Source organism: Alosa alosa, chromosome 5, assembly GCF_017589495.1.
Source record: "Alosa alosa isolate M-15738 ecotype Scorff River chromosome 5, AALO_Geno_1.1, whole genome shotgun sequence".
In the NCBI taxonomy this organism is placed as follows: domain Eukaryota; kingdom Metazoa; phylum Chordata; class Actinopteri; order Clupeiformes; family Clupeidae; genus Alosa; species Alosa alosa.
Window position 1 is genome coordinate 23,452,023 of NC_063193.1, and position 23,670 is coordinate 23,475,692.

The 23,670-nt window shown below is 41.1% G+C and overlaps 1 protein-coding gene across 1 annotated transcript; it reads right to left on the minus strand.

The window, feature by feature from the left end:
* Nucleotides 1-563: 563 nt before the first annotated feature.
* Nucleotides 564-5,679, minus strand: rfk (riboflavin kinase). Its single transcript, XM_048242443.1, has 4 exons — nucleotides 5,105-5,679; nucleotides 4,100-4,251; nucleotides 3,712-3,814; nucleotides 564-2,015 (listed from the first exon to the last, which is right to left on the minus strand). Exons 1-4 carry the CDS (start codon nucleotides 5,184-5,186, stop codon nucleotides 1,702-1,704), a joined length of 651 nt encoding a protein of 216 aa, XP_048098400.1. The 5' UTR covers nucleotides 5,187-5,679; the 3' UTR covers nucleotides 564-1,701.
* Nucleotides 5,680-23,670: the final 17,991 nt, after the last annotated feature.

Sequence of the window (23,670 nt, forward strand, 5' to 3'; positions counted from 1 at the left end):
CTTCAATGAGGGAGGACATTTTGTCACCTTCCCCTAAACTGTGCTTCATCAACTCTGTCTCTGAGCCCTATGACCTCATCATAGCTTGGTTTTGCTGATGCATTTTTGCTGTGAGATGAGATCACAGACAAAAGTGTGTGGCATTCCAGTATGGACTTAATCAAGGGGAGAAAACATCTCAAAGATGATCAAGAGAAATCTTATGCATCATAGCAAAGGGGTTGAATGAACATCAATGTGATATTTCAGTTTTTCCTTTTTAAATACATTTGCTTAATGTTGTTAATTATGGAAATGTATATTGATGAGGGAAAACGAGAATTAAATTTTTTAGTATAAGGCAACATAAAATGTGAAACACTTCAGCTGATGTAGCAGGAATGTTATTCCTCATTCTGTAAGTCACTTTGGATAAGTGCCTGCTAAATGAGTAAATGTGTAAAAATAAGTGTTCCTGAATGCACTGTAACTTATCTACTTCGTTTCTAGGTAATGCTAGCTTATTTGGAGTACTGGTCCAATGTACAGGGAGATGAGGGAACAGAAGGACACAGATCAAAAAACAGATTCCATTGATTTAATTAGGACAGGATACCAGGCAGCGGCATACAGTTGCAGGCAGGATAATTGAGCGTGCACACACACACACACACAGTAAGGCTGGTCCCTGGAGACAGACTCACAGCAATCAGAATGGCAGAGGTGAAAACTCCTAAGGAGTATGAACTCTATCATACATACATACTCACAAAAACAAATATATATATATATATATACACTTATAGAAATATATATATTAACAAATTACTGGAAGTTTAAAATGGGAGTCATGACAGATTGAGCAGTAACCTTTTATTGAGTTCTTTCAAATTGTTCATTTTCACCTGAGGTCAGTAACTTACAGTTAAATACAGCAATTTATTCCTGTGTGAAAGGGACTATGACTGTGTGTATGTGAGCTTATATAGCATTATTGGTGACAGAAAATTGCTTCTGCATAAACAGTGAACAGGAAAGAGAGAGGAAGTCAAAGGCCTCCAGACAGGCTAGCCTTGATACAGGCCCCCTAATCTATCACTAATTATGGCTGGATGAAGGAACAGACTGTGACGACCACGTCTCCACTCGTCTCACAAGAAGCAGGGGTTCAGTGCGTTACATCTGAGGACTCTTAGATCTATGGTACAGGTGCATAATGCCGTGACAGGCGTGGGATAAATGCTTCTGGGGGCAGACAAAGCTAACTCAGCTGTACACACACACACATACACACACACACACACACACACACACACACTCTCTCTCTCTCTAAAGCCAGCTTTCTCATACAGACTGCTCTCGCTCACCTCAATCACAGATGTAGGAAAGCCAACAATCATAAATGATACTCTTCTATACAAATCAAAATTGTATACATTAACCAATTGATTATGATCAGAAATATTTACAAACTGCTTTTGGCAGAGTCACCATATGAATTCAGCCAGCACGTTTCTCTCTCTCTCTCTCTCCTTCAGTCTCTCATAGATAAAGGCCCCTCCTCTCCTCGATGACCCTGAGCTGATGGACTTTCCACTGGGAGTCTCCAGCACTAAGCCACTCAGATAGCAGCACTCCTCACTCCTCTATCTCTCCCTCTTGACCTTCGTCTACCTTGCACTCTTTCCCTAAATCACCATCTCTCCATCCATCAAATCACCCTCAAATCACCCTCTCTTTCCTTTCTGCTTCTTGAGGGGTGAAAGCACTGATCACAGGAGGACTGTAAACACGCGCACACATGCATGCACACACATACACACACACACACACACACACACACACACACACACAGTGGCCATTTATGATATGGTTTGATTCTGTTGATATTGTTGATGTTGACGTTGCGGTCTTGTCCACTGGCACGGTAAAGAGGTCCTTGAAGAAGTTGTCCTCCTTAAGTTTCTGGTGTTCAGGAAGGTCCAGTTTCTGCTTGGCTTCTTCTATGTCATTGTGGATTGCTGTGATCAAAGCATCTGCATAGATACAGAAAATGTGGAGTAAGTAAACAGCATTACGTTTGTTTGTCCCAGTGATTCAATGTTTGCAATAGATCCCCAGCTGGTTGTAACACATGCTAAATAACAGTTTTTTAAGAGATGAAAAGAAGCAGAAACAAACTCAGAGGATATACAGTAGTGGGCAAATCTAATGGAGCTTTTTACACTTCCTGGATCATCTGGTTGAATTTGTTTAAAGAGAATGAGAAATAAATATGTAATTAGAACATTACCAAAACTAAAAGGGCTCCTAAGACTAGGAGAGCACAGTACTACGTGGATACAGATAATGCAGCACATTGTCAATGTCACTTTTTGCAGAATGTGAATTAAAAATGTATACTGCATAATGCATACTGCCATTTTAAATATATTAGTGTGTGGTTAGTAATACATTATGCTATACTGAATGGTTGTGGAGAAAAAGCCACACAGTTGGACTCTCTTGCACTACCATCACCACAAATGTACATGTCTGAATACAAAACCATCAAGTGGCTGCTTTGGGGCTCAAAAAGATTCATTTTAAATGGGCACAGGAACATCAAATGAAAAACAACACCACACTTTAAAATCTAGCCTAGCAGAACTTTTTCTCACATTTCTGTGGTCCCCTTTGAAACGTATTGCTTTATGACCTATTGACTTCAACCCCAACCCCCATCCCCAACAACATGAACAAAACCTGAATTTTATTTTACACATCAATTGTGAGAATCATGGTAAGTATCAAAGCAATACTGCTGAATACATTTTGTAAATACAAGGAGGATAAAAAAAATTAGACCAGTCTTCTAAAACTATTTTTCGCAAATGGAGCGCTTTAGTTGTGGACCCGATATAGCCCAAGTGAAAATATTATTAACACAGCCATTTTCTGATACATTTTGGATTCAAGTCAAGAAAGAGTAATTCTTCCATCTTGAAATGCGCTCTCTCTCTCTCTCTAACAGTAAGATCTGAAATCGTCAAGTCTCAACATTAAGTCCTATTTAAAGGACAATTTCTTAGATCCATATATACTTTTGCTCCTTAAAAGTTTTTTTCTTCCCGGAAAACCAGGTTATATATTCGTAATCTCCTAATAATAAGCCCATTTATTTTCTGTTAAGACATAGAAAATACTGTTATGAGCAGCAAATTTTTCCTCTGGGACAACGCTATGAACTGTGGGTAATTCTCTTGAGTTAAGTCTACAGAAGTTGCAACTATTGGAAAGTGGACTTAAAGAGCTCAGCAAATCTGCAAGAGAGCCCTCATTGCACTTTATGATTTAACAGTGGAACAGCCCTAAACCCCCACAGACTTAGCAGGAAATAGCCTCAAAGTCTAAGTCTGTGAGCGTGAACATTAAGACTGGGCCAAAGACCGTCTTTATGTGAAATGCCGAAAGTGTGCATCACGATGGATGGATGTTTGTATTGGTCTTATGCTTTGTATCAACATGAATCATTCTTTTATCACAGTGATGTTATGGCCTCACCAGTGGTTTATCATTGTACTGTAGTGGCAATGAATATCACTGCAGCCTTATTCGGCATATCCTATGTTTGGACAGTGACATGCTTTGTTTGGAGAAAAGTCCATGGGGTCATTGCTAATGGAGCTATTCATACTAGGACCACAGACTATGTTTGAGAGTATGCTACATCTGTAGTTGAGTATGCCTTACCAAGCGAGTCAAAGCCTCTCTCTGGTCTGATGTAGCCAACCATCACCACACTCAAGGTCTGCCCATAGAAATCTTCTTTGAATTTGTGGATCACATGGGTCTCCTGAAAATCATATTTGAAGTTTTCAATACACAAGTAAACCTGTCCTGCTGTGAGTGAACTTATTGTGCCAGTTCTCTGTACACAGACTAAGCCAAATTGTAGATCTTTTTCAGTGGATATCATAATTGATGTTCTCTTTTGGTCTAGGACTAAGCTTAACCCTTGCACAGGACTCTGGCCCATTATGTGCAGGTACCTTTGCATACATGTGAAACATATCAGTGATTAATATAGTTCTACTGGGTGTGTGTGTGCATGGGTGTGTCTGTTCACACTGCCTCTCACCATAGACTTCATTGTGTTTTTGAAGTACGGGTTCCAGCCAATGCTCATCACCATCTTGTGAACGGGACCATTGTCCACTCTGGCCCAGCCGTAGTAGATGCCTGTGCTGATGTCTGCCGGAAGCTGCTCCACTACGCATGTTGGGAAATTTGCTGCAACGCACACAGAGCCAGAGAGAGATACTTACTACATGTCACAAATCTCCATATATCTTCATCAACCATCACCTCACTATATAGTCCAAACATCAACACTACCATTAAAATGGCATTGACAGGTCACATAATACCGCATTAACCTTAACACAAACCAAAACAACCAGCCACCTCTGCAGCTACTGTGACAGGTCTGGCACATCGCCTGCTAACAACAGACCACAGAAACCAACACCAACCGACAATCATGCCAGTTCGGTAGATGGACTCACGAGTGGATCTGATAGCTCACTCAACAATTCATCTAACTAATTGCTGTTTTGAGACTAGACACACTCGTCACATGCGTAACGTTAGACCACAATATCAGCTTTGATGCACTGGCCCCATGACTGACGGTGGGTTATGATATGACCCAGAAAAGTGACCTCGCGAAGACCCCTGACAAGTGACAACCTCTTGAAAAAGCTGTCAATTCAAAAATAACGTGAAGCCAACCGTAAGGAAAACATCTAGAGAGATATAGAAATACTAGAGTTTATCGTTAACGCTCCAACGAGGTTATGGGCAAGGTAACGTAATCTTGCTAACAGTGTCTAGATACACATCAACGACTCGAATTCCCCGAAAGACAGGGCACCGTTAATCATCTTCAAAGTGGAACGACAGGATAGAGCAGCCCCAAACCTGTCGAATCCCTGAATAAGAAGAGCAATAGTCGAGAAAGCGGCTGTTGTAACGTTAACGTTAAACGTAAGCATGTAACTTATATTGCTGATGTAAGCATGAGCTAACTTATATTGCTCAATCATAATGCAGCTAACGTTAATTGTCTTCAATGATAACTCACCTGTGGGAATACCTAAGTCTTTGCTTCCTCTGCCAAATCCATGAATCACCTCTCCTCGACAAAAATAAGGAAGACTTTTCATTTTGCCTTGAAGGGTCCTACCTTCGGTTAGGGTTAATCACCTTATCAAGCAAATGACTGGCAAGATAGCCGGACCTAACGTTAAGTGTGTCTGGCTCAGTCAGCAACAAAACGTACCCTCAATTATCTTAATTCAAGTAAAATAAGGAAATGTGAAAAATGTCTGTCTTTCTTCAATTACAAAGGGATTTTATGCTTTCCTCAGACTAACATTTTACAATTAGACATCTAACAATTACTAACATTTAATGTGCTAACCAGCTAACAGAGTTGCCGGTTGTCAAGTTTAACCGACACCTTAGATTAACTAACGTTACGTATCTGGTTAACACACATAAGTTGCTCGTTTTGCGTCTTAGTGGCCAAGTATGAACATCTACCGACAACGCTTCCCGGTAATGTGCGTAGGTAAGTTAGCTAACGATGATGACTCAAACTGCCCTATGTTGCGCGATCAACGACCTTAGCACGCACGTTCGCTTCCAACCAAGCGGAGCATAATTGTGAAAAGATTCAAAATAAAAGGCCTTATCGCAACATCGCTTGTGACTATATAATAATGATAGTCAAACAAACAAATAACACCCTCTTACCACCCAATATTATTGCCTGAAATACTTAATTTTGAAGGACACTTGAAAAGGAAGTGTTTTTAAACATCAATCCATTGTTGTGATGCGAACTTTTACTGTGGTTGGCCTACTTCACCATGACAAGCCTATCGGAAGTGGATGGTTTCGAGTTCCGATATGAAATTGCAAGATAAAAGTCCCTATTAAAATTTTTCTGATAAAAGTCTGTCAGCCCTTGTCAGCGCCAGCTCTGGCCCCTGGAGCGTTTGCACCTTGGTTTAAATGGACAGCAAAACAAAAATCTTGTTTTTCCCCCTCCTAGTTAAAAAATATGACAACCGTAGGACAGATTCCCTGTGTTCAGTGCATCACATTCGCATGCCTCCTATTTCAGTGCAAAGCCTTTCTCAACCTTTCTAATACAACCTATATACAGCCTAATCACTAGCCTATAACACTTTTGATAGTCTGTTACCACACCTGGCCAGATAACTCACTTCGTAACAACACAATGAATTGTCGTGCAGAAGGTCATTGGTTGGCTTGAATGTTTAAGTCAGTAGGGCAGTTTTTGTGCTGTGATTTGAGCTAAAACTTGATTGGATTTTTTTTTCGAGAATACTATTTTCGTTGAGGAAGGTATTAAAGGTGCCATGTGTAAGAATTGAGGTAAAAATATCCAAAAAATGAGCTACACGCATCAAAAGAATGAGAAGAAATAAGGGCGATGATGTCATTAAAAAAATGACAAGGTATAGTGCTGCAGAGATCAACCTAAATTAGCATGCTAAATTACTAGCCACAGCCCGACAGGTGTCATAATACCAGTTTGACCATGGGAGGCGGTATCGCGGGCAACATAACCGCCAGCCAAACTGTAATACTGCGTGTCTCGGTTGTTACTCTAGGGTAGACCAACTCACTTTCTGGAGGTATACTGCCCCATCTTTTATGGAATGTGGAGTATGAATTGATTTTTTGGCGGACATTACACGTGGCACCTTTAAAGGGTGTTGGTCTACCCTAGAGTAACAACCGAGACACGTGTATTGCAGTTTGGCTGGCGGTTATGTTGCCCGCATACCGCCTCCCATGGCCGAAACTGGTATTATGACACCTGTCGGGCTGTGGCTAGTAATTTAGCATGCTAATTTAGGTTGATCTCTCTGCAGCATTATACCTTGTCATTTTTTTAATGACATCATCGCCCTTATTTCTTCTCATTCTTTTGATGTGTGTAGCTCATTTTTTGGATATTTTTACCTCAATTCTTACACATGGCACCTTTAAGCTGATTACAAACAACCTTCAAGTACTTTGCTCAGGATATTACTCTGTCACGTTTGTGGTTTTGTCTTATTTCTGGTATCTTGTTTTGGGGTGTTTTTGTAGAGGGTTTTGTTCACTTTGTGGTTTCTTTGTTCTACTACTTACCATGTGCTCCTTTGTTTATTTTGCCATGTGTCTTTTTTCCCTGTCTCTGTCCCTCTCTTGTTAAGTTAATTGTTTAGCCTTGTCTGTGTTCACCTGTGCCTTGTTGTCTTGCGGTGTTCTTTGATTATCTTGTTCCATGTTCACCTGTGTCTCCTTGTTTGCACCCAATGGTTTGTGTTGTGTTCCCTTGTTAGTGTCCTGTGTATTTAAGATCTTTTGTTTATCTCAGTCTTTGCTTGGTCATTGTATGTTTAGGCCTATTGTCATGCTGTTCTGCTGCCGTCGTGTTTCCCTTGTCTCCTGTGTCACTTGTTTGTAAAATAACCTTTTAGTCAAGCTTCTGCATCTTGTCACGCATTTGGGTCTGAACCTTGGCTTACTCAGCATCATGACATAGCCTACCTAGATAGTAGGTCAAGATTTGACTTTTTAAAAGTATTTTCACGACAGCGGTTTTAAAAGCAGTCAGACGTATACCTTCTAATGAGGGGCAGACGTGGCCTACTGGTTAGCGCTTCAAACTTGTAACCGGATGTTTGCCTGTTCGAACCCCCACCAGTAGGAACGGCTGAAGTGCTCTTGAGCAAGGCACTTAAAGTGTATATGTCAGGTTAACAAAATTTTCAGAAAAGGGAAGTGAAGCAAGAAAGTAGTGATTTCTCTTGAAAATGTCAACTTTAAATACAAATATAGCTGCAAGCAGCAATGAGGGGGCCAAGCAGATAGGCCGGAGTAACCATGGCAACAAAATGCTGTTAGCTCAATGCTGCAATCAGACGTATGGCCATAAGCTGTCAAAGCAAGTTTCACGTCTAGCACGTCAAAAGTTACAAGGCAAAATGCATTTTTGCTAATTGCAGTGACCCTAGATGTCAAAGGTCACAAAATGTCTTCGGCATTCACCTGATGGGGTCATGAGTCCATGTACCAAGTTTGGTTTTGATACATGCAACGATTGCTGAGATATGAGCTCACTTCCTGTTTGGCGGCTTACAAATTTCGATTGGATGTGACGGGCTTAACGCTTCTATCAATTGTTACAGAAATAAATGAAGTGACAAGGCATGGTCTGAAGATGGTCTGTGCCAATTTTGGTGAAGATCAGATGAAATTTGTGATCTGTCTTGAAATTGTTGGTGTTTTTTGATCAAATCAAATATGGCGGCCGAATAAATTATATTGATTGACAAGTTGCCCTTTTGACCTAAGGACCTTTCACAGTATTACCAGACACCACTACAATTTAATTCTAAGCACAGCAGCAGCTACAAAAAGGCATGTTTGTGAATTACAGCGCCCCCTAGAGGTCAAAGGTCACCAAATTTCTTGAGGGTCCTCCTGATGGGGTCATGAGTCAATGTACCAAGTTTGGTTTTGATACATGCAAGGGTTGCTGAGATATGAGCTCACTTCCTGTTTGGCGGCCGCCGCAAAATTTGATTGGCTTTTCTGGCTGACGGTAATACTTCCGAAGACAAAAAGTGATAACTTTTGTGAGGCTTGGTCTGAAGATTATCTGTGTCAAATTTGGTGGGAATCAGAGAAAGTATGTGACCCTGATACATTTTAAGTGTTTTTGATGAAATCCAAAATGGCGGAAAATCCATCATGGCGGAATAGGGTGCGTTGAACTCGGCATGGTCCAAGGATTCCAACAATACCTGAGTTTTGAAAATCGGACCAACAGGTCAAAAGTTACGTGCATGAACGCACATCCAACTTTGGCCTGTTGGTGGCGCTAGAGGGTTCGAGTTGCTGACATGAAACTTGGTTACATGAATCATGGGACCGTCCCCAATCAGTGTGCCAAATTTCCCAACTTTTTTTATATCTGTTGGTTCTATGGGCTGCCATAGACTCCCATTGCATAAAATAATAATAGGAAAACGTAGAAACACAATGAGGTCCTCACAGCTTCGCTGCTTGGCCCCCAATAAAACAAATTTACGGTTATTCACATTCCATTTATGAACATTTATGAAGATTCCAGGAAACATTCCAGACACAATGATGACCTCATAAGAGGGAGTCCAGCAAAGTTGGTCAATTAAAGGATCATACAGTAGGCTTTTTTACACTGATTAGGCCAAAAACATGACTTCATTCCAGTATGTCATGCTAGAGTCTACTACCTGCCTGACATAAAAAATATCCTGACACATTTTGTCTTTACTGGCAACCATTATTGATCTTAAAATGTGATGAGGATATGGATAAGTAGCGATGCTTGAAAATGACAGTTGTGTCACTTGCCATCATATATAGGCCATTATATAGCCTAAACTAAGTAGAATCAGTAAGCAACTCATTAGTCTGTGTTTAGCCAACCAAGGGCATATATGCTTCCTGCTTTAGAGACCTGACTATAAAACCATCAGTGTACAGTATATGGGCCACCACACATTTGCTCTTTATATATCCATCTGCTTATCAACTAATGTTAGCTATAGACAGACTATTAATTTGCTTACTGATTGTACTTAACTTGTTGTATATGAAAGCCTACAGTATGTGATGGCAAATGACACAACTGCCATTTTGTGATCCGATCCTACTCACACCCCTTATCAATTTCTCACTGATGGCCATGATTTACCTACATTTTGTAGCTTATTCATCTTTACTTTGTCCCTGCCAGTCAGGCTCATGCTTATGAACCACTGGTATGCCATAGAGGAAATTTTTGGCCTTATCAGTGTAAAAGAAAATGCAGTTAAAACCCATTCTCCCCTATGCTCAACTTTGCTGGACTCCCTCTTATGAGGTTGAGCTACTGTGTCTTGAATGTTCATAAATTCAGTTCTAAAAATAACTGTAAATATTGTTCTATTGTATTTAAAGTTGATTTTTCAAGAAAAATTACTACTCACTACTATCTTGCTTCATGTTCCTTCATTTGTCAAAAATGTTTTTTTAACCTGACATATACACTTTAAGCACTGTTGTAGCAGGCAGCTCACTGCGCCGGGATTAGTGTGCTCCACCTCACTGTGTGCTGAGTGTGTTTCAATAATTCACGGATTGGGATAAATGCAGAGACCAAATTTCCCTCACGGGATCAAAAGAGTATACTTATACTACTTATTTCAGTGTTTCCCATATGACTTATTATAGTGCCGGCCCACCACAATATCAACAATGATTTTCCAGGTTGTACTAAATTGTGCTTAAATCTGGTAAATCTGGAAAATAATTCAGTGGAAATGCATGGATTCCAGTTTCTTCCAGTAGCAGCAACTGGAATCCATGCATTTCCACTGAATTATTTTTGGAATCTGATCCCTTATCATACCTGTTCATTCTTACTGCTGTTTCGACTTATCGTGACTAAATTCAAGATGGCTGCAAACGCTAAACTTCGTGAAGATACTGTCTGTATAAATTGTCTTGTAAGTAAACTACCAGTGCTTTTTCAAAGTTCTCAATGTCTCGTTTTAAATGTCAGGGCCCTCGGAAGTCTACCAATGAAGTGTGGAGATACATTGAGCCTCGTAAATGGGTGTAAAACAGTGATTTATTTGCATGGCTAGCCCGATGCTGAAGCACCACTATTGAAAAAAGCTGTTGGTAGCATCGCTAACTAGCGCCAGATTTTGGAGTGCAGGGGACAAGCCGAGATGGGCTATGAGACATACGTTCACACTTGGTATCATGTTTCAATACACTTTAGGTCAATATCAAACCGGAATTCTCCTTTAATTCTGCAAACCAACCACCACAAACGGAATTCAATTCTGTGGGAAACACTGTATTATCTTGAGAATAAAGGGAGCCAAGATATCATATACATTTTACATTCTCGTGCTACCTTGTGTGAATCTACATTGTGAGCAGTTTATACTTAATCAATCTATCCCTTTATGCAAGAAAATTATTTTACAAGTATGATCAGTTATTTTACTTTACTTTACTTTTAGCCTTTGTAGCCTAAACCATGCTCTACCTGACTTGAAAAACCTTTGTTGAAATGCAAGAAATTGAAGACTGAAACTAGGGAGTAGTCTAGGGTGTTTGGGAATGAACGTTCATTCCCAAATGCATTTATTTCGTGTAGACTTATTGTTGTCTTGTTGTCTGCAACATTTTACAAAGCACTGGCAGGGCCACCAAGGACTGTAAAGGGAATCAACAGCATTTAGCAAGCAGAAGTGTCCCAGCCCGGTGTTTAGGATGCATCGTAGACAGGTAGCCTATTTATGCCCTTCTTGTTAGCGTTGTGGCTAACTAACTTAGCTCCTATCAGTATGGTCAGAAAAGAATGAGATGACAGTCAAAAGAGACAATTACAGTGCTGTTATCAATTTGCTCGGTATAACCGACTTTATGTTTCACAAATACACCAACAATCAATCAAACAACAATCAAACCAGCCTCCATCAGTCAACCAATTAACGTTAACATAATTTTACCTATGGACATAACATTAAGCTGGTGTAAGATTAATGTTCCTGCAGTAAAAACCAAGCATGTCCGATAAACATTCTCAGGTTTATTTCGGCTTAAAGAAGTAATGAGAATTACATTTAACCTGAAAATCATTCTATCATGAATACACAAGCCACAGTGGTTAAACCGTAAGCTACTTTTGTGTTGTCGGTGTAGGAAGTCACAGTGAAGTAAAACCAGAGCCTGTTTACCAAACCAAGTCAAGTAGGCCTGATGCATGTGTGTCTTGCAGCAAGACTCTCCACCATCTGGTGGACAAACTATGTAATGCCAATACTGGAAATGCAGTCTAAATGAAGGATCATTGTTTTTCCTTTACTGATTTTAAAATTATTTATCGCCCGTTATTGCCGATACCGATAGTTAGGAAAATACCTATCGACCGATAACAACGGTCTGCCGATAAATCGGTTAGGCTCTAATCTCCTACTCCATCCCCGACTCTTTCAACTTTTGTGTAGGCCTATGTTTGTATGTATGGAATCAAAACAAGGCCATTTTATATTTTGTACCTGTGAAAATATATTTACATGTGTAATAGAGTTTTGCAGCTGTATAAAACAATTTGCACTTGTGCATGCAAACTTTGTACTGGGTGACCAAACAAACAACTTGTGATCAAACTAATGTTTTCTGTAAAAGTCTAGTGGGCCTACAGTACATGCCCACCAAGTTTTATGTGCCCCGGTGTTTCGGTGTCCTGGGTATCGTTGACCAAAATCAGGAAGTATATCCCTATATGACCACTACACTAGCTAGAGGTGGCCATAATAAGATACTATGATGGCATAATACACTATAGGCACTATCGATGGCATAATAACCTGGTCAAACGAGGAGATATATGTCACTAACATCTCATTCCAAATCCCAAAAGACATAGGCGGCTCAGGTTGACTTGAAGAGAAGAAAGTGGTGGATGGAATGAAGTGGCTTAGTCGACAAACCTGAAAGACAGCACAAGCCAAGTGTAGCCAAAGATATGTGCAAGAACATTTGTGCCTGGACTGGAAGTCCCAAGGTCAAAATGGGATACACCTCTGAACGTAGAAAGTAGAATGTAAGACAGACAAGAGAAGAAGGCTGTAGTAATGTGAAAAAAGTCTTAACTAAGTTAACTGTGACAGCACATGAGAAGCTTGAAAAATGGAACAGCTATGATACTGTGCAGAACCTGAGCTTAAGAATGACAGAGGAGAGTTGGATTGGGTTAAATAGAAGCTAAAAAGTGGGGCAAAGAAGACATATCTTATCGTAATGTTACCAGTTTTATAAAATGCCCTTAGATCCATGATCTTGTACATTGTATCGGTTGATTGAGAACAATGAGAAGCCGAGGATGGCCTTGACCAAACAGGCCAAACAAGCCTCAATGCTGTAGTTACCAACCATCACACCTGAACATGTATAGTGTACATTTGGATCAGCATAGAGATAGACAATATAATCAAAAAGGTAATAGTGTGATACCCACCATTATTGTATTTGCCACTGGGCACACAGTATCAATCAGTCAGCAATGGTAGGTCTTATACTGACATTCAAAGTAAAAGTACATTTTACATTTTTCCACTAGAGGGTGCTTGCTCACTTGAAGGTCCATTCTTTACAGATAGCCTAAGTCTTATCAGTTGTGTTCAAAAACAAGCTCCAAAATAGTCAGTAAAAGAACTTTCTTTAACTTTACTTAATGTCTCAGAAACATCTTGTGTGTATGTGCCTGTATGTGTAATGTCCATACGTTGGATGTTTGTATTTTGGTTTTTATTACAAGTTTACAGAGTCTGGTGTATCACAGTGCATCTCTTGGACATAATAACTTATAATTGACCTTGTTATCATTAATGTATTGAAGCCATACTCTCCAATTAAGAGAGAGATTTAAAGTATATTGTGCATTTGTAAGTATATATGTACGTGTATGTGTGTGAAAGAGTGAGAGAAAACATAATTGCAATACATAGTCATAACTATGTGTCAACATGATTAAGTGTGCGCATATGTATACATGAGTAAATGTGAGTTCAAAATGTAAGTGTAAGTTTGAGCGTGTGTGTGTGTGTGTGTGTGTGTATGTATGTATGTGTATACTCATGTGTGATGTATGTGTATGAGAGAGATTGAGAGAAAGAACTGAGAGTAATGTGATGGTACAACAGTGTGTGTGTGTGTGTGTGTGTGTGTGTGCTCCAGGCCTCCTAGAGTGGAGAAGCACAGAGAGGGGTTAGAGTGATGCTCTGATTAATGTGCCCTAAATGAGGTGTTTGCTCTGCAGACATCCGCTCTCTTAGAGTATGGTAATGTGATGACAGGCAGGGAGATGGATGAGGATGTGCTTGCATTAATGAATGGGTTTGTTTGTCTGGGGATACACACACACACACACACACACACACGTCTGTTTTTTGTCTGTGAGTGATGAAGTGCAAAGGGACTAAGAGTGTGTGTGGAGATACATTGCTTGAAAAAGTTGTTTGTGTGCGCCTTAGATCATTAAAAGTTCAAACACAGTCTTGAAGTAATGAGTGAGTTTCTCTGCCTATGTCTAAGTGTTTACTTTACATGTGTTTACAGAATCTCCAACTCACCAATGTTGATATACTTAGAGATTTCATATTACCCTTATAATCATATCATTTGCGGAGAACAGCACAGCTTTCTGCCAAGCCTTAAACACCTTCAACGGTAGTTAGCAGCACGGTAGTGATTGAGTAGTGTCTGTGGTTGTTTTTGGTGGAAGTTTGGATTTGCAACGGGTCCTGTTCTGTGTTTGCAGGTTCTGCCTTTTTACGGCTGATGCGTGGATATGTTCATACGAATGCAGACAGATGTGAGTGCGAGAGTGATGAATTGATCTTGTTTTTTGAAGGGCCCCCTTCAACACAAACAGAGTCAATATTAACCATCTGCCCTATCAACTCTTCCTCACCATACTGTCATGCACAGATAAACACACACACACACACACACACACACACATACACACGTTGCAGTCACACACATATACAATGCAACTGCATAACATACACACACACACACACACACACACACACACACACACACACATTGCAGTCACACATATACAATGCAACTGCATAACACACACACATATACCCACACACAAAAGCACAGACACACACAAGCAAACACTTGGTTACCCACACTCCCAAACACACATCAATCTGATTCTGCAGCGCTGACACCACCATGACACTCTCGTTTTTCACTTATGCTACCCTGATGTGAGAGCACGCTCTCCCCAGACTCTCTTACACACACCATGCACAACAACATGCTGTGACACCCTCTCTCACACACACACACACACACACACACATGTACACAGACAATCTCAGAAACAAATATGCCTAACAAAAACAGTTACCTAAAATTCCCCACTCACACACAACAGTATGCAACTCAGCTTTCATACTGTTGCTTCTACACACACTCACCTGACTCTTACTTGCAAACAAATACCAGGAAATAGATAGTGTTGGTACATACACCATGTCTCATCAGCTCCCTAAGAGACCTGACCTTTCACAAAGCTTATGAAAAAAGGTTACTGAAAAAAATACTCATTAGGGCACAGACTGAATGGGTAAAATAATATACACTTTGTAAATTATTGGGGTGTCGGTCCTGAGGGCCCAGCACTGACAGTGGGCCCCCAGAGAGCCCCCCCGAGGGGCCCAGAATTATTGTCTGTCATAGGGCCCAAATGTTCTAGCAGCGCCCCTGCGTGGAGGTGTTCTGCTTTTAGAATCACAATTTAAACCCGTTCTCAAAGTTGCCTCACGGTACCGTCTTACTCTATTACTCATCAGAGCTGCTTGAAGATCCGAGAGAACTTTACTACGGTCCCTGTGGGAGTGTGAGCAACTTCACCCCTCCAATACGTTCCTTGAATTTGATGGGTCCCTCCACTGATCTCAAGATTTCTTCTTATTAAAGGTGAGGTGCACAATTTTGGCAAAAGATTATTGATGTTTGAGCTCAATCAAATACCTCCCTTCCGTGTCTTTACAGCAGCGTTGGAGCATGAGTGTCCCATGTTGTTGTGTTTGGGTCAGAATAGTGTATGGGTAAGTCCAAAACACTTTGTTTGGTCTCTTCATGACTGTTCAACACTGGAGTTTTTTTTTGAGTGCACATACAGTTAAGGGAACAGGAGGAGAATCTTTAGGAATTTTGATGAAAAATATAAATAAGGAGTATAATCAGGGCCGCACCTTTAAAAGAGAGATTTCCCTGTACACACATCATGTACACATAGTTTCATGCAATGATTTGCAGTGATGTTTAGTCCAGAAGCTGTGTAACAGCCCTGAGACAAAGCCTTGGCTAAATACATCAATCTAAAACGGATGTGAAGTTAATTTAATTGAATATTCATGCTCAGTTGTCTTTCTTACAGCAGTTGCAATCCTTTAAGAAATGCTACAGTCAGTCACTGAAATATATGTTCTTTCTTCAAATGGTTGGTTGCCACTACTGCCATCCAACACAAACATGAGTATAGAGTGTTTGTGTGGTGTGTTAAATTTGTTTAAGGAGCCCTCTTTGGCTACGTTTTGTCTTGATTTGAGTTAAACAAAAAAGTCAAATCACTAAAAAACTAAAACCAATGTTGCGTGACCAAATCTGAACTGATAAGGCAGGTTTGTTCTCTATTCTTGGTTTTATAAATTGTCATGTGAGCTAAGAGATGCTATAATATTTATATTTGAAGTAAATATTCATAACAAATCAATTTGATCTGTGTCGCATCTTTACAATGTGTTTTTTCAAAGGCCGCCATGTAGTATAGGCTATCCAACATATAGGCTGCCCATCCATCCAAATGTTTCATTCGTAGAATTGAAAATTAAATCCTTTGGACCTTGTGCAATAAATATTTACATATAGCCTTAAGGTCCTCCATTTTTCATTTGGCAAGAATTTGCGCATCATAATATTTCTTGTCCTTTATTGTTTGTCGGCCCCCTTCCCTCCCTCGCTCTCGCTGCCTCTTGCTGTGTTATTCTGCCCTCCGCAGGTAGTAGTTCGTCAGTGGCGCTGAAGTTGCTGCCTGCTGTCATGAAGCAGAATTGCCTGAGGTCCGAACTTCTGCGCATAACTCAAACACACACACGCTATCTCCACCTCACCACTTTTGTCCCCGAACATACTTACCTTGCAAAGCACCGAGTCGACAACACGGACACACAAACACATTTCCTGCTGTTGTCTATGGCTCCTGCAAGAATTAATCAACCGTTCATCCATTTACACTCTTTGCATACCCTTTTGTCGGAGGGAGAGTGCTACAAGGCAGCGCGTCTCGGGCGAGAGGATGTCAGCGGCGGCGGCGGCGGCGGCGGCGTTGCGCGCGGGAATCCATCAGCGCGGCGGTGATTGATCTGTCTGTCTGCGCGCACAGCAGTGCAGCTCGGCAAATGAAGTGGCACAGAGCGGGCTGACACCCCAGCGCCCGCTCCAGAGACAGGCTGGGAGAGACCGTGGGGGTAAAAGTTTGAGTTGACGATCACAAAAAGTGCACACCCACCATACTACTACTGCTAGACAAACACACGCACGCGTGTACACACACACACACACACAAATCTTTCCACTCCTGCCGCACACACAAATTCTCTACATACTCCCTTTCTTACACACACACACACACACACACACACACACACACACACACACACACACACACACATCTCACAAACAACAAAAATGACATAGGACACACCACCCACAAATAATGCCATTATGCACAAAGACACACTACAAACATGCCACCACACACGACACACACAGAGCATGCCTTGTCCATTAGTGCTTTTGTTGTGCCCGGCTGGTTGCTGGCATCTGCTGGCTGTGTGTCCTGCGTGTGCCCCATAGCTGATTGAGTGGTTTGTTTGTTGTTTTTTGTTTTAAAAAAAGTTCATCTTCTTACTCCTGAAGACAAGCTTTCAACAAGCGTTCACCTGATACAAAGCCTAACAACAGAAACCTACTTCCAAGGAAATCTGTTATAACTGATCCCTGAGTTTGTTAAATAGCTCAACTCCATCTGCTAGGAACCTATGACACATTTTTGTTTTTTATATTCTTTTTTTTGTTATCTCTCTGTCCTCATTGTCTTATTGCCAGACATATAATGTTTATATCCCCAATTTGAAATAAAATATACAATAGCCAATTTTTCCCTTTGTGAAGGAATGAAGCAACATTACCTTTCAACCCCCACACACACACACACACACACACACACACTTTCACTCTCTCTCTTTTTCTCTCCCCCCTCTCTCTTTCTCTCTCCCTCTCTCTCTCTCTCTCTCTCACACACATACACTATGTAAGATTGATAAGGATGATAGAGTTAGATAGAGCCCATTTTCAGAATGGAGATGCAAAAATAAGCTTGGTGCATTTGATATTTCTTTGTTTCAGAACAAAATGGCGTAAAACAGAAGCATCATAGAATCCAAATATGTACGGAACCTCAAAGGGAGAGGGCGCCAAGAGAGAAACGTCCCAGAGTATGTTTTACACGCACCTGCTAACCCACAGTTCAGCTGTTGGGAGTCAAGGAGGTTGCTGTGACTGCAGGTTGCTGTGGCTGCAGGCCTATAATTAGGGAGGGTAATTATTTGCAGGAGCCGGGCATAGCTAGCCTCGCATAAACAAACAGGCTGCGCAGAGTCTGACGACAAACATCGTTAACGCCACCCTCATTGTGCCCCATACACACTCCCCACACACATCACAAACATCTGCTAAGCATGTTGCCCTCATTTGTGTCCCATACACAACTCCCTACACAATCCATCACCCCTGCTACAGCTAGATGAAGTCGGATCTGCTATGCACTGCATGTTGCTCCCCATGGCTCTTGTTTCACTCAGATCATCAACTCTCATGTATGAGAAATACATATAAAAAAAAAACAGCTAATCCATTCCTCCCCTGCTACAGCTAAGACACGCTGCTAAAGTTAACAGATCCCTGCTAAAGCTACAACAACGGCTGCTAAAGGCAACAAAGCAACGAAAACTAATAATGGTTTCTCTGGGAGAAGCTGTGGCACAAGTGACAGCATCTCTTCTTACCACATATGGGTCCAGTGCCCACAAGGACCCAGGTCCAAGTCTGGCCTGAGGTTTCTCGATCCCACTCCTCTCTCCCACTCATTTCCTATTTGCTCTCCACTGTCCTATCAATTTAGGCAAGAAAATACCACAAATGAACATTTAAAGAAAATGATTTTCAAAAGCTAATAGCTCTGCTGTAGCTTTACTAATTGCGAGTGCTGAAAAACAACTTGATCAACTTCTTGAGTTCACTGAAGTAGAACATCAAGACAGGGCCAATTATAAGAGCTGGTCTCTGGTCAGTCCATCTGCCTTATCTCCATCCAAAGCAACTTCTGATTGCATGCCTCAAACCTGTGAAGGCTATACCCTTTTGTGTGTGTGTGTGTGTGTGTGTGTGTGTGTGTGTGTATGGGGACAGTGGACATGGTCATAGCTATATTGGTGGCAAGGGTGCAGGGACACATGATAGCTGCTCTGCTTGTGATTCACTGATGTTTATATTCAGCAGATGCTGCAGAGTTCTACGGTGTTACTGAAAGATGTGATCAGCTGTTTGGACATAAATGAGATAATCATATGCTTATACATGCTGTAGTACATAGTTTTGTGCACACATTCATTTAAAGATGAACAAAGACTTATTTTCAAGAATTAAAGTAATTCTCAGTACCTGAAAAGGAAATCAGGCAGTGCAATCTGATGCTGAGTCACTGAACAGCAAGTGAAACATTACTGGATGCAAGATAATCCACAGTGGAATTTTAACATTTATATGACGGGTGTGACAATCTAATTCAAGATTTATTTAGTGGAATTTGAAAATGATTTGAAAAGACCTCGATAGTCAGTTAAATATGGACTGTTATTTAGTGGAATGTTGCTGCATTTGTGGAGCTGTGGTGTGTTTTTTTTTTTAAATAAGTAGAGTGTTCTTGTGAGACAGGGTGGGGTATTTGGGTACATGTTTGGGTGGAAGGTGCAGACACAAAGACATGGTGGGCTAATTTAATTAAGCCGGAAGAGAAGCGAGAAGGGAGAAGGAGAGGGCCAGGGGGGCAGAGGCGTGGTGGTGCGTGGCTAATCGTGCGGTTAACGCAGGAGACAGAAGCTTCCAGATGGTTTCACTGCCCCCGTCATGCCTCTGAGAACAGAACCACTCTCTGCAGCTCTCTCCAGCAACAAGTAAAAGCCTACCAACACGCATAACTTTTACACACACACACACACACATACACACACACACACACACACACACACACTACACCAATTCTCCACATAACAGAGCATTAGCAAATATCAGATGTGTGTGTTTATGTCCAAAAATCAATGCTGTTTATGATTAGCTGATGCCTTTAATAGTTAAAATAGAAATATATTCTTTAGTAGTTTAGATTAGTTTAGAGTAATACCAAATATTTGCATTCATTTTTAAGATCAGGCATTTATTTCTGAATTTCCTAAGAATGAAAACAGCCACAGAAGGAGCCTTTTCAACTTTATAATACAGTTATAACACAGTTATATTTGGACCGAATTACTTTTGAGGTATTGCATTACCTGTTGTTTTTTGCATTCAGATTATGTATGGCAATATATATTTTTTCAATCTAAACAATATTTTGGAATATGGATTGATATATCAATTTTCAAATTAAGGTAAGATTTTCAGACAAGGTGAAATTATTGATTCATGTTAAAGGGACACCAGGCAACATTTTCGTGTTAATTATCGGTAAGTCGGTATATTGTTAAATGACTCATTTCGTCTCATTACAGGGCGAATGAAGACTCTCTCGCCCGCCCCTACTGCCTGTAGGAAGAATATCCCACTTTCAAGTTCAGTGTATCCTACCCGCCGACCGAAATCATGATCAGTTTACATCCTGCATACAGCACAGAGGCAGGCTAACGAAACGCTAGCGATTGTTGCTAACGCGTGTGTATAATGGCAGAGCCAGCGAAGAAGCAGCAAAAACCCTTGACGGAAGATGCCAAAGAAAAGGAAAAAGAGCTTCAGACCGAAAGGGCGGGGGGAGTTTAAGTAGAGAAAAGCATCAGGCTTGCCTGGTGTCCCTTTAAAGTAACGTAAACATTGACAACATTATTATCTGAATCAAGATAATCACACAATGGTTTAGACTGTGCCTGTGCCTGTGTGTCATATACAGTATTTCTAACATTGTGTTTCACATTATATGATGAAGTGAGTACTGTGGTTGTGAGTGCACAACTTGACACAAGAGGGCAGTCCGCGTGAGGTCCAGTGGTCCATTTGTGTTCTAGAAAAATCTGTCTTACCTATGGTCTCACAATTGTTTTAAAAATGCTTCTTAATAATGAATAATACTATCAATATTTGTAAAGAACGCATTAATAAATCAAAAGTATCTTCAGCAATGTTTGTTGTTTGTAAACTCTTGTTTGCAGCTTTAATTGTATGTATGCACATAGCAGCTCATACAACATTTGACTCGTAATTATGCTGAAACTAGTTTTCTAAATTTGATTGTTTTTTTGCATTTTTTGTAGAATATATTGCACAAGCATTTTTTCGCATAGGCCTTCTCCTCGAGTCTTAGTGTGGATTAAAAATCACAAAAGGCACTGACTCACTCACACAAATCACAAATCACACAAAAGCCATACACACTGGCATGCTAATTGCCACGAGTTTATTTAGATTTTCATGCAAAGCATTTAGGGCAAAACTAAATGACGGGCTTGTGGTTTTTGTTCTCCTCAAACACAATTAGGGAATAATATATAAATATATACATACTGCAAACGACATGCATATAAAAGCTTCATTTGATGCCATCGCAGGTCATTAGTGGCCCACCGGGGTGTGTGTATATGTGTGTTGGTGTGCCTGTGTGTACGTGTGTGTGTCTGTGTGCGAGTGTGTGCGTGTGTGGTGGACCCTAGGGCGATTGATTTTAGATTAGGTTCCTAATGGCCCACTCCTGCTCCTAAAATATGCGGTGGAGTCCGGCGCTCAGAGGCGGCAGCTTGCGTCTCCGCTGAGGGAGGAGGTGGTGTGTAATGTTCCTCGGACAGAAGCGGCTTCCCCCACAGCTACAGACATCATTTATTTTACACATAGGGCCGGCCTCACACAGGGCACAGCCACTTATGAGAAATAAAAACAATGAGGAGTTACGCAGGGAGAGCTTTGAGTCACGGCATCCTCTTCTTGCCTCTGAGGAGAAAAGGGGGTGTGAGGATGTGTGTCAAGCGGGGGAGAGTGTGTGTGTGTGTGTGTGTGTGTGTGTGTGTGTGTGTGTGTGTGTGTGTGTGTGTGTGTGTGTTTGTGTGTGTGAGTGCATTAGATTTGTGTATTCCAGTGGGTTGGAGTGTGTGCTTTTTTAGTTCAGGTAGTGTCAGTCTCAAATTTGTTTGTGTATTTATACGGTATATATCTTCGGTGTCTTATTGTTCATCAAATACTTTATGAGTGAGTCTTTGTTTGTACAACAAAGTATTTGGAAAGATGCGTTTGGAAAGATGCGTATTTGGAAAGATGGAACGTGTGTGTGTGTGTGTGGGCTTGTGTTTATGTATGCTTGGGCATTGGCAAGAGAATGGATCAGTGTTTATGTTGGCTTGTGTTTATGTGAGCAGTGATTGTGTGAGAGTGCTTGTATTTTTAGAATTGTGTGTGTGTGTGTGTGTGTGTGTGTGTGTGTGTGTGTGTGTGTGTGTGTGTGTGTGTGTGTTTCGTGTGAGTGCATAGACTTATGAATCCGCTTATCAGCCCAAGGAGAGCTGATCTCCATTTTTTTCCACTTTTCTGTGCTTCACTTGGGGTGTTTTTAGCCGAACCTGCAGTCTCCTCCTTATCCATGCAGCGCAGATGGAGAGATGGAGTGAAAGAGAGAGAGGGAGAGAGCGGGGAGATGGGAGGGGGGTAGGCACCCCACATGGACATCAAGACATATGCCTCACTAACCTCCGACACCCCCCACATGCACACACACACACACACACACACACACACACACACACACACATGCACGCACATGAACGTTGCCTCCTGCTAGGAGGGAGAGGTGCACAGAGAGGAGACTGAAGAGTAACAACTCATCACATTTACACATGGGGCAGACAGAGCGGAAAAGAGACAGGATGCAGAGAAGGGAAAAAAAAGAAGGTGGAGATAGTGCATCAAATGTAGGCCAGCTCTATGTGTTGGCACCAGCAGATAAAACACCTCCTTATCTTATTCCCGTAAATACAGGGTTTGGTCCTCAGTTTTTACACACCTCTGTCTGGTGACTGTCTACTCCTGTGTTTGTGTAGTCTTAAAATGAGTTTAATGTCAATGTCTGTCTGAACTGAATGATACTGCATGCAACTGTTGGATGATGAAGAGAAGATTCAATATGTTACAGTTTCACTGCATTACAGTCATATTCCGTCTGACGCTTTGTGTAATTAAACTAAAATAGACAAGGTAAAAGATGCGACCGACATAACCAGGAGGACACAAGGGCTTTCGTATGGAAGGAGAATTGATTGAATTAATTTGTAGAAGGGAGCAGATTAGAGACTAAACTAAATGGAGGGAGATGGGATGAGACATTCTGAGCAGACACACGTCATCAGTACAAACTTTTTGAGAGAAAAAATATTGAGAAAAAAAACGAGATGTGCTTTGTCTCAGCTTAACTTGGCTGATGGCCAGAGCTCTCCACTCCTCTCTGCCTTCCATCTCTGCAATGCAGGCCTTTTTATGCACCATGCCAGTTGACAACAATTGATGGGCCATGCAGATAAATGCTTCCTTTTGGACGACAGAGCCTATATTCTTTATATGGATGTTAATGGCACATTTGAACAGGTCCAGTGTGACGAGCTCAGTATTGATCCTATGGGCTGTTGTGAGACTCAGCAGAGGAACAGACTGCAACAGACAGGTTTGAAAATAACTGAATGTAAA